This window comes from Oncorhynchus mykiss, chromosome 3 (assembly GCF_057628025.1).
Source record: "Oncorhynchus mykiss isolate SJ-2025 chromosome 3, ASM5762802v1, whole genome shotgun sequence".
In the NCBI taxonomy this organism is placed as follows: domain Eukaryota; kingdom Metazoa; phylum Chordata; class Actinopteri; order Salmoniformes; family Salmonidae; genus Oncorhynchus; species Oncorhynchus mykiss.
Window position 1 is genome coordinate 3,009,503 of NC_143024.1, and position 12,310 is coordinate 3,021,812.

Here is a 12,310-nt window from a genome sequence, read left to right on the forward strand (position 1 = left end):
TTTAGGGGTGTTATGACACTTCATATCAATAAGGATAGTTTTAGGGGTGTTATAACACTTCATATCAATAAGGATAGTTTTAGGGGTGTTATGACACTTCATATCAATAAGGATAGTTTTAGGGGTGTTATGACACTTCATATCAATGAGGATAGTTTTAGGGGTGTTATGACACTTCATATCAATAAGGATAGTTTTAGGGGTGTTATGACACTTCATATCAATAAGGATAGTTTTAGGGGTGTTATGACACTTCATATCAATGAGGATAGTTTTAGGGGTGTTATGACACTTCATATCAATAAGGATAGTTTTAGGGGTGTTATGACACTTCATATCAATAAGGATAGTTTTAGGGGTGTTATGACACTTCATATCAATGAGGATAGTTTTAGGGGTGTTATGACACTTCATATCAATAAGGATAGTTTTAGGGGTGTTATGACACTTCATATCAATAAGGATAGTTTTAGGGGTGTTATGACACTTCATATCAATAAGGATAGTTTTAGGGGTGTTATGACACTTCATATCAATAAGGATAGTTTTAGGGGAGTTATGACACTTCATATCAATGAGGATAGTTTTAGGGGAGTTATGACACTTCATATCAATGAGGATAGTTTTAGGGGTGTTATGACACTTCATATCAATAAGGATAGTTTTAGGGGTGTTATGACACTTCATATCAATAAGGATAGTGTTAGGGGTGTTATGACACTTCATATCAATAAGGACTGTTTTAGGGGTATTATGACACTTCATATCAATAAGGATAGTTTTAGGGGAGTTATGACACTTCATATCAATGAGGACTGTTTTAGGGGTGTTATGACACTTCATATCAATAAGGATAGTTTTAGGGGTATTCAGATACCAGATAAAGAGAGAACATGTTCATAATTGGCTGACGCCATTTTTTTGTTGAAAGATCATAATGAAGTCAGGAAAGCTATTGAGTGTAATGTCTTCTCACATGTATCGGGTTTCTCTCTGAATATTAGGACATGTGAATGATTTGTGTTGATGAGATGCGGCTCAGGCTGGTTGGTGTCTGGCACGACAACTTGCTGCCTCTGACTCGCTGAACATTTCTCAAGTATTGGACAACGTTTCCTGTAATGTCGACTACCAACAAACAGCTCTGTAGTGAGACTGTTCTGTATTACTGTCCTGTTACACCGTGCAGTTGAACCTGCTGCTGGTCAGAGGGGATTTGGGAACGTCAGTCAGTCCAGAGTCCAGCCTGTGGAGAGGGACTGAGAGGAGAACACACACATGTTGGAGTAGCCAGCTCTGGGAGGGAGGGGGCCAATGGTTCCAGCTGGGCTGGGTGGGGCTGTGAGTCAAGAGTAGAGGGACTGACTGAGAGGAGAACATACACATGTTGGAGCAGACCGCTCTGGGAGGGAGGGGGCCAATGGTTCCAGCTGGGCTGGGTGGGGCTGTGAGTCAAGAGTAGAGGGCTGGAGCAGGAGAGCGACTGACTCCACTATGGGCCAAACCCCCACACTCAACGCTCCGTGTCTCCCTATGGACCAAACCCCCACACTCAACCCTCCGTGTCTCCCTATGGACCAAACCCCCCACACTCAACCCTCCGTGTCTCCCTATGGACCAAACCCCCCACTCTCAACCCTCCCTGTCTCCCTATGGACCAAACCCACACACTCAATCCTCCCTATGGACCAAACCCCCCACACTCAACCCTCCCTGTCTCCATATGGACCAAACCCCCACACTCAACCCTCCCTGTCTCCTTATGGACCAAACCCCCACACTCAACCCTCCCTGTCTCCCTATGGACCAAACCCCCCACACTCAACCCTCCGTGTCTCCCTATGGACCAAACCCCCCACACTCAACCCTCCCTGTCTCACACAAGCTTCATAATGTTATTAACATGAGACATTAACATCCAGTTCTGTCAGGCCTTTTTAAACACACATTTCCCCCCCTAACCTGCTGACTGAGTAAGAATGGACTTTGGCTGGAGCTGTGGCTGCTGTCTCTCTGCCATTGACCTGCTGGAGAGACGAGGCCTCACTCAGTGGTGTGAGAGGGCAGATGGTCCTTCCATTAGCCTACTGTCTCTAAATCCATCACATTGACATTTACATTTTGACATTTTGTTCTTGTTGTCATTTAGCAGATGCTCTTATCCAGAGCGGTGTACAGAAGCAATTAGGGTGAAGTGCCTTGCTCAAGGGCACATCAATATCTTTTTTTTCACCTAGTCTGCTCGTGGATTTGAACCAGCAACCTTTTGGTTACTGGCCCAACGCTCTTATCCGCTAAGCTACCTACCGCCCTATATTATTACATCATCAGCGTGATGCTGCAGGCTGGCCTGGCTCCTATATATTACATCGTCAGCGTGATGCTGCAGGCTGGCCTGGCTCCTATATATTACATCGTCAACATGATGCTGCAGGCTGGCCTGGCTCCTATATATTACATTGTCAGCGTGATGCTGCAGGCTGGCCCGGCTCCTATATATTACATTGTCAGCGTGATGCTGCAGGCTGGCCTGGCTCCTATATATTACATCGTCAGCGTGATGCTGCAGGCTGGCCTGGCTCCTATATATTACATCATCGGGCGTGATGCTGCAGGCTGGCCTTGGCTCCTATATATTACATCGTCAGCGTGATGCTGCAGGCAGTCTCCTCTGTCTCTATAGCCGTTGGTCTCTGTAGTTCCTCCAGTCTCTTTCCTCTGTCTTTATAGCCGTTGGTCTCTATAGTTCCCCCAGTCTCTCTACTCTGTCGCTATAGTTCCTCCAGTCTCTCTCCTCTGTCTCTATAGTTCCTCCAGTCTCTCTCCTCTGTCTTTATAGCTGTTGGTCTCTATAGTTCCCCAGTCTCTCTCCTCTGTCTCTATAGTTCCCCCAGTTTCTCTCCTCTGTCTCTATAGTTCCTCCAGTCTCTCTCCTCTGTCTCTATAGTTCCTCCAGTCTCTCTCCTCTGTCTTTATAGCTGTTGGTCTCTATAGTTCCCCAGTCTCTCTCCTCTGTCTCTATAGTTCCCCCAGTCTCTCTCCTCTGTCTCTATAGTTCCTCCAGTCTCTCTCCTCTGTCTCTATAGTTCCTCCAGTCTCTCTCCTCTGTCTCTATAGTTCCCCCAGTCTCTCTCCTCTGTCTCTATAGTTCCTCCAGTCTCTCTCCTCTGTCTCTATAGTTCCTCCAGTCTCTCTCCTCTGTCTTTATAGTTCCTCCAGTCTCTCTCCTCTGTCTCTATAGTTCCTCCAGTCTCTCTCCTCTGTCTCTATAGTTCCTCCAGTCTCTCTCCTCTGTCTTTATAGTTCCTCCAGTCTCTCTCCTCTGTCTCTATAGTTCCTCCAGTCTCTCTCCTCTGTCTCTATAGTTCCTCCAGTCTCTCTCCTCTGTCTCTATAGTTCCCCCAGTCTCTCTCCTCTGTCTCTATAGTTCCCCCAGTCTCTCTCCTCTGTCTCTATAGTTCCTCCAGTCTCTCTCCTCTGTCTCTCTAGTTCCTCCAGTCTCTCTCCTCTGTCTCTATAGTTCCTCCAGTATCTCTCCTCTCTCTTTATAGCCGTTGGTCTGGCGCTTGGTCGTACGCCGTTCAGTCCTCCTTGCTTGGCTGTTTTCAGACTGCTGCTGTTAAGTTGTTGGCAGCCACATTTCCTTTGGAACTTTCCCTTCCCTCAGCAGAGCAGTTAGAGCTACTCAGACATTCATCTGGCTCTTAGTGTTGAATCCTACTGCTGTTTGTTACAGTCCACACAGTCAGTCTGGCTCTTAGTGTTGAATCCTACTGCTGTTTGTTACAGTCCACACAGTCAGTCTGGCTCTCAGTGTTGAATCCTACTGCTGTTTGTTACAGTCCACACAGTCAGTCTGGCTCTCAGTGTTGAATCCTCCTGCTGTTTGTTACAGTCCACACAGTCAGTCTGGCTCTTAGTGTTGAATCCTACTGCTGTTTGTTACAGTCCACACAGTCAGTCTGGCTCTTAGTGTTGAATCCTACTGCTGTTTGTTACAGTCCACACAGTCAGTCTGGCTCTTAGTGTTGAATCCTACTGCTGTTTGTTACAGTCCACACAGTCAGTCTGGCTCTCAGTGTTGAATCCTACTGCTGTTTGTTACAGTCCACACAGTCAGTCTGGCTCTTAGTGTTGAATCCTACTGTTTTTTTACCAGCCCAAATATTTGTTCGCCCATAATTACAACAAAAAACAACACACTTTACAACAAAAAAAACAGAAATGTATTAGTAAGAAGTAATGTGGTATATTACTCAATTTAATTACTTTTTTTGTCTTTTAATAAAAATATCGGAGACAATGTTTAGCTGCCCAGAGGTAACGGGACCGCTCGAGGTTGAGGCCTGTCACTTGTGTGTGTGAGTGTGTGTGTGAGTGTGTGAGTGTGTGAGTGTGGGTGTGAGTGTGTGTGTGTGTGTGTGAGTGAGTGTGTGAGTGAGTGTGTGAGTGAGTGTGTGAGTGAGTGTGTGAGTGAGTGTGTGAGTGTGTGTGTGAGTGTGTGTGTGAGTGTGTGAGTGATTGTGTGAGTGTGTGAGTGTGTGAGTGTGTGAGTGAGTGAGTGTGTGTGTGAGTGATTGTGTGAGTGTGTGAGTGAGTGAGTGTGTGAGTGAGTGAGTGTGTGAGTGAGTGAGTGTGTGTGAGTGATTGTGTGAGTGTGTGAGTGAGTGTGTGAGTGAGTGTGTGAGTGAGTGAGTGTGTGAGTGAGTGTGTGAGTGAGTGTGTGAGTGAGTGTGTGAGTGAGTGTGTGAGTGTGTGAGTGAGTGTGTGAGTGAGTGTGTGAGTGAGTGTGTGAGTGAGTGTGTGAGTGTGTGAGTGTGTGAGTGTGTGAGTGAGTGAGTGTGTGAGTGAGTGTGTGAGTGTGTGAGTGAGAGTGTGTGAGTGTGTGAGTGTGTGAGTGTGTGAGTGTGTGAGTGTGTGAGTGTGTGAGAGTGTGAGTGAGTGAGTGAGAGAGATTAGGGAACTGACTGAGGCGTCGCGTTCACTATCAGTTGAGGCAGCAGACTCAAACGAACGTGGAAAAAAACCGAGCTTGTGAACAAAACAATGTAAATAGCCAAGAAACACAAGGACAAAGTCTCACCTTGTAGACTTTCCAGTAAATTAGACCAACATTTAAGGCCTGTGTGTGTGTGCAACGCCTCCAAAAATGAATCTATCATTGCGCACATCTCCCCTGTCAGGCTGTGAGGGGTGGGGATCTAGGATCTGTATTTCTATGTGCAATTAGCATCTATGAAACAAAACGGCAGAAACACTTTGAAAACAGACACAAAGTGATACAAAGATACAGCATTCTGACCTGACTCACGTGTGTTCATACATTACTTGTTGTCTGTTTTTATTCGTAGTGCCCTGCAAATTGACCCCACGTCAACGTGGCTGGTGAAACTGACAGTCTTAATGGCCAATAGCTAAACTGACCCGTATTTGACGGGTGTTAAATGTTATGACCTGCCTCTGATCAGGCCTGGAGACTTTCTGACAGGCTGTTGTCTTTCTGGCCAGGTGAGAACGACTGATCCGTTCTCATCGAAGCCACAAAGTTCAAGGCTCACCGTGGTACTGCAGGCTAGCTCAGTGCTGCCCCCCTCTCATTGAATAACTCCAGTTGAAGGCCGACCAGGGTACTGCGGACTAGCTCAGTGCTGCCCCCCTCTCATTGAATAACTCCAGTTGAAGGCCGACCAGGGTACTGCGGGCTAGCTCAGTGCTGCTCCCCTCTCATTGAATTACTCCAGTTGAAGGCTGACCAGGGTACTGCATGCTAGCTCAGTGCTGCCCCCCTCTCATTGAATTACTCCAGTTGAAGGCCGACAAGGGTACTGCAGGCTAGCTCAGTGCTGCCCCCCTCTCATTGAAGCCACAAAGTTCAAGGCTGACCGTGGTACTGCAGGCTAGCTCAGTGCTGCCCCCCTCTCATTGAATAACTCCAGTTGAAGGTTGACCGTGGTACTGCAGGCTAGCTCAGAGCTGCCCCCCTCTCATTGAATAACTCCAGTTGAAGGCCGACCAGGGTACTGCAGGCTAGCTCAGTGCTGCCCCCCTCTCATTGAATAACTCCAGTTGAAGGTCGACCAGGGTACTGCAGGCTAGCTCAGTGCTGCCCCCCTCTCATTGAAGCCACAAAGTTCAAGGCTGACCGTGGTACTGCAGGCTAGCTCAGTGCTGCCCCCCTCTCATTGAATAACTCCAGTTGAAGGTCGACCGTGGTACTGCAGGCTAGCTCAGTGCTGCCCCCCTCTCATTGAATAACTCCAGTTGAAGGCCGACCAGGGTACTGCAGGCTAGCTCAGTGCTGCCCCCCTCTCATTGAATTACTCTAGTTGAAGGTCGACCGTGGTACTGCAGGCTAGCTCAGTGCTGCCCCCCCTCATTGAATAACTCCAGTTGAAGGCCGACCAGGGTACTGCAGGCTAGCTCAGTGCTGCCCCCCTCTCATTGAAGCCACAAAGTTCAGGGCTGACCGTGGTACTGCGGGCTAGCTCAGTGCTGCCCCCCTCTCATTGAATTACTTCAGTTGAAGGCCGACCAGGGTACTGCAGGCTAGCTCAGTGCTGCCCCCCTCTCATTGAATTACTCCAGTTGAAGGCCGACCAGGGTACTGCAGGCTAGCTCAGTGCTGCCCCCCTCTCATTGAAGCCACAAAGTTCAAGGCTGACCGTGGAACTGCAGGCTAGCTCAGTGCTGCCCCCCTCTCATTGAAGCCACAAAGTTCAGGGCTGACCGTGGTACTGCGGGCTAGCTCAGTGCTGCCCCCCTCTCATTGAATTACTCCAGTTGAAGGCCGACCAGGGTACTGCAGGCTAGCTCAGAGCTGCCCCCCTCTCATTGAATTACTCCAGTTGAAGGCTGACCGTGGAACTGCAGGCTAGCTCAGTGCTGCCCCCCTCTCATTGAATAACTCCAGTTGAAGGCCGACCAGGGTACTGCAGGCTAGCTCAGTGCTGCCCCCCTCTCATTGAATAACTCCAGTTGAAGGTCGACCGTGGTACTGCAGGCTCGCTCAGTGCTGCCCCCCTCTCATTGTATAACTCCAGTTGAAGATCGACCGTGGTACTGCAGGCTAGCTCAGTGCTGCCCCCCTCTCATTGAATAACTCCAGTTGAAGGCCGACCAGGGTACTGCAGGCTAGCTCAGTGCTGCCCCCCTCTCATTGAATAACTCCAGTTGAAGGCCGACCGGGGTACTGCAGGCTAGCTCAGTGCTGCCCCCCTCTCATTGAATTACTCTAGTTGAAGGGGTACTGCAGGCTAGCTCAGTGCTGCCCCCCCCCCCCCCCCCCTCATTGAATAACTCCAGTTGAAGGCCGACCAGGGTACTGCAGGCTAGCTCAGTGCTGCCCCCCTCTCATTGAATAACTCCAGTTGAAGGCCGACCAGGGTACTGCAGGCTAGCTTAGTGCTGCCCCCTCTCATTGAATAACTCTAGTTGAAGGCCGACCAGGGTACTGCAGGCTAGCTCAGTGCTGCCCCCCTCTCATTGAATAACTCCAGTTGAAGATCGACCGTGGTACTGCAGGCTAGCTCAGTGCTGCCCCCCTCTCATTGAATAACTCCAGTTGAAGGTCGACCGTGGTACTGCAGGCTTTGTTAGCAGAAAACAGGATCCCCCCATTATAGTGAAGAAGAAAATGGCCATCTTCATGGTCAATCTTTTGTGTGAATAAATACACATTTCAAAGACAATCATGGTGACAATAACTGCTTCTAATACACCAGATGTATGTCCTTGCATTGATTGTTTTCAAAATTGCACACAGAAGTTCTAAGGATAATTTAGTAGCTAGTGGCAGCCTGCAGTACCCTGGTCGGCCTTCAACCGGAGTTATTCAATGATAGGGGGGCAGCACTGAGCTAGCCTGCAGTACCCTGGAGAGAGAGAGGCAGGCAGGAGACCACTGTCTGAGGGTCCTGTCTGAGGGTCCTGTCTGATGGTTCTCAGGGAAAGAGAGAGAGAGGCAGACAGGCAGGGGACAACTGTCTGGGCTGAATTAGTACAAGCTAGATTTTTTGGAAGCTGAATGAATGAACATCGCTAGAAACAGGGGGTGTTCTGACGACTCAGGCAGAGACTCCTGGACATTGAGCACAGAGAGCGTTGTCCCTTTCTGTCCTTGAAGATAGAACCCTGACCTGTTTCTCCCTCTGGTTTTGTAGGTATGCAGTCATTGCCTTTGGCTGTGCCAGCTGTCCTAAGATCACGTGTGGACGTGAGGGGTGTGGCACGGAGTTCTGTTACCACTGTAAGCAGCTGTGGCACCCCAACCAGACGTGTGATGCGGCCCGGCAGCAGAGAGCCCAGAGCCTGAGGCTACGCACCTTCAGCTCCTCGTCTCTTAGCTACAGCCAGGAGAGTGGTGCTGCAGGTAACACACACTCACACGATGATAAACACACACACAAGATGATAAACACGCACACAAGATAATCAACACGCACACAAGATGATCAACACGCACACAATATGATAAACGCACACAAGATGATGAACACGCACACAAGATGATGAACACGCACACAAGATGATGAACACGCACACAAGATGATAAACACGCACACCAGATGATGAACACGCACACAAGATGATGAACACGCGCACAAGATGATAAACACGCGCACAAGATGATAAACACGCACACAAGATAATCAACACGCACACAAGATGATCAACACGCACACAAGATGATAAACGCACACAAGATGATCAACACGCACACAAGATGATAAACACGCGCACAAGATGATAAACACGCGCACAAGATGATAAACACGCGCACAAGATGATAAACACGCGCACAAGATGATAAACACGCGCACAAGATGATAAACACGCGCACAAGATGATCAACACGCGCACGATGATAAACGCACACAAGATGATAAACGCACACCAGATGATGAACACGCACACCAGATGATGAACACGCACACCAGATGATGAACACGCACACAAGATGATGAACACGCACACAAGATGATAAACGCACACAAGATGATAAACGCACACAAGATGATGAACACGCACACCAGATGATGAACACGCACACCAGATGATGAACACGCACACCAGATGATGAACACGCACACAAGATGATGAACACGCACACAAGATGATGAACACGCACACAAGATGATGAACACGCACACAAGATGAACACGCACACAAGATGAACACGCACACAAGATGAACACGCACACAAGATGATCAACGCGCACACAAGATGATCAACGCGCACACAAGATGATCAACGCGCACACAAGATGATAAACGCACACAAGATGATAAACGCACACAAGATGATGAACACGCACACCAGATGATGAACACGCACACAAGATGATGAACACGCACACAAGATGAACATGCACACAAGATGATCAGCGCGCACACAAGATGATCAACGCGCACACAAGATGATCAACGCGCACTCCAGTTGAGGTTTAAGAGAGCGAAACACACTCCAGTTGAGGTTTAAGAGAGAGAAACACACTCCAGTTTAGGTTTAAGAGAGAGAAACACACTCCAGTTGAGGTTTAAGAGAGAGAAACACACTCCAGTTGAGGTTTAGGTCTAAGAGAATGCTTTGGACCAAATACAAACTTTGAAAACAAGTATGTAAATCTGTTGTTTTAAACTTGCTAAAACCAGTCGTCTATGTTTAACCGTACGCGAGCAGTCTGCTGCTAAAGGTCTGGCGGAAAGTAACCAAGCGGAGACTCTCTTCGGTGAAAACCACGCCGCTGTTATAGTGAACGATAGGAAGTTGTTCGATGGACGAGCAAATAAACAGGAAGGTGAACGGTCTCCATGACGACCTGGAGAAGCTGCTCATAGAACATCGATTTGGAACATTTGGAACTCATAGAACATCGATCCGGGGGGTCCAAGAATGGATAGTATTGTGGAAAAAATTAGAACGACCCAACGAACCGGTTGTACCCAGACGTACAGTATCTATAATAGTCCTGTCTGATGAGGACAATGAAGACACAGCAGAAAAGATGAGGGAGCTGCTGGCCAACGGGCTGTGAGCTGGTGTCAGAGCTGTTCACCAAGGGGCTGTGAGCTGGTGTCAGAGCTGTTGGCCAACGGGCTGTGAGCTGGTGTTGTGCTGTGAGCTGGTGTCAGAACTGCTCACCAAGGGGCTGTGCTGTGAGCTGGTGTAAGAGCTGCTGGCCAACGGGCTGTGAGCTGGTGTCAGAGCTGTTCACCAAGGGGCTGTGCTGTGAGCTGGTGTCAGAGCTGCTCACCAAGGGGCTGTGCTGTGAGTTGGTGTCGGAGCTGCTCACCAAGGGGCTGTGCTGTGAGCTGGTGTCGGAGCTGCTCACCAAGGGGCTGTGCTGTGAGCTAGTGTCAGCTGCTCACCAAGGGGCTGTGCTGTGAGCTGGTGTGAGAGCTGCTCACCAAGGGGCTGTGCTGTGAGCTGGTGTCAGAGCTGCTGGCCACCGAAAGGATGAGAGAAGAGAGGCCGGGACCCAGGAGTCTGGCCACTGAAAGGATGAGAGAAGAGGCCCGGGACCCAGGAGTCTGGCCACTGAAAGGATGAGAGAAGAGAGGCCCGGGACCCAGGAGTCTGGCCACTGAAAGGATGAGAGAAGAGAGGCCGGGACCCAGGAGTCTGGCCACTGAAAGGATGAGAGAAGAGAGGCCCGGGACCCAGGAGTCGTGAAGGTTACATTTCAGGGGGGGGTCGACGATAAAGTGGATGTCCTCCCAGCTGAAGCAACATCTGAAAGGATGAGAGAAGAGAGGCCCGGGACCCAGGAGTCGTGAAGGTTACATTTCAGGGGGGGTCGACGATAAAGTGGATGTCCTCCCAGCTGAAGCAACATCTGAAGAGCAACCAAACATTTTGAGAGGGTGTTTATCAGATCGGCCAAGTCCCACACAGATTGAGTCATAACGCCACTTCAGAACCTCTCTCCTACCAGAGATCCCGGCTGGGAGAGATGTCTACATTTCAGGGAATGGAAGGATGATTCAACGGTCTCCTGATCCCGAGGGGCGAACACAGGGGGCCGGGGAAGCTGGACCTCCTGATCCCGAGGGGCGAACACAGGGGGCCGGGGAAGCTGGACCTCCTGATCCCGAGGGGCGAACACAGGGGGCTGGGGAAGCTGGACCTCCTGATCCCGAGGGACGAACACAGGGGGCTGGGGAAGCTGGACCTCCTGATCCCGAGGGGCGAACACAGGGGGCCGGGGAAGCTGGACCTCCTGATCCCGAGGGGCGAACACAGGGGGCTGGGGAAGCTGGACCTCCTGATCCCGAGGGACGAACACAGGGGGCTGGGGAAGCTGGACCTCCTGATCCCGAGGGGCGAACACAGGGGGCCGGGGAAGCTGGACCTCCTGATCCCGAGGGGCGAACACAGGGGGCTGGGGAAGCTGGACCTCCTGATCCCGAGGGACGAACACAGGGGGCCGGGGAAGCTGGACCTCCTGATCCCGAGGGGCGAACACAGGGGGCCGGGGAAGCTGGACCTCCTGATCCCGAGGGGTGAACACAGGGGGCCGGGGAAGCTGGACCTCCTGATCCCGAGGGGCGAACACAGGGGGCCGGGGAAGCTGGACCTCCTGGTCCCGAGGGGCGAACACAGGGGGCCGGGGAAGCTGGACCTCCTGGTCCCGAGGGGCGAACACAGGGGGCCGGGGAAGCTGGACCTCCTGATCCCGAGGGGCGAACACAGGGGGCCGGGGAAGCTGGACCTCCTGATCCCGAGGGGCGAACACAGGGGGCCGGGGAAGCTGGACCTCCTGATCCCGAGGGGCGAACACAGGGGGCCGGGGAAGCTGGACCTCCTGATCCCGAGGGGGGAACACAGGGGGCCGGGGAAGCTGGACCTCCTGATCCCGAGGGGCGAACACAGGGGGCCGGGGAAGCTGGACCTGCAGGCTGGGAACCATCTGCCCAGTCAGTCCGTAAGTGCTAAACAAATTTATTGAATTCACAGGAACGTTAATGGATGGATGACCACAAACTGTACACTAACAACATTACAACTGCAAGCCTTAAACCCAGGCCTTAAACCCAGGCCTTAAACCCAGGCCTTAAACCCAGGCCTTAAACCCAGGCCTTAAACCCAGGCCTTAAACCCAGGCCTTAAACCCTGGCCTTAAACCCAGGCCTTAAACCCAGGCCTTAAACCCAGGCCTTAAACCCAGGCCTTAAACCCAGGCCTTAAACCCAGTTCTTAAACCCAGGCCTTAAACCCAAGTCTTAAACCCAAGCCTTAAACCCAAGTCTTAAACCCAGGCCTTAAACCCAGGCCTTAAACCCAGGCCTTAAACCCAGGCCTTAAACCCAG

General features: G+C 50.7%; 1 protein-coding gene across 2 annotated transcripts in view; it reads left to right on the plus strand.

The window, feature by feature from the left end:
* Positions 1-12,310, plus strand: part of LOC110525147 (E3 ubiquitin-protein ligase RNF19A) — a 64,513-nt gene that overhangs the window by 35,154 nt on the left and 17,049 nt on the right. For both annotated transcript variants that reach the window (XM_090219382.1, XM_090219389.1), the window contains exon 3: positions 8,160-8,368. In XM_090219382.1, the coding sequence (XP_090075508.1) occupies positions 8,160-8,368 (209 nt within the window). The remainder of the gene's footprint in view (positions 1-8,159; positions 8,369-12,310) is intronic.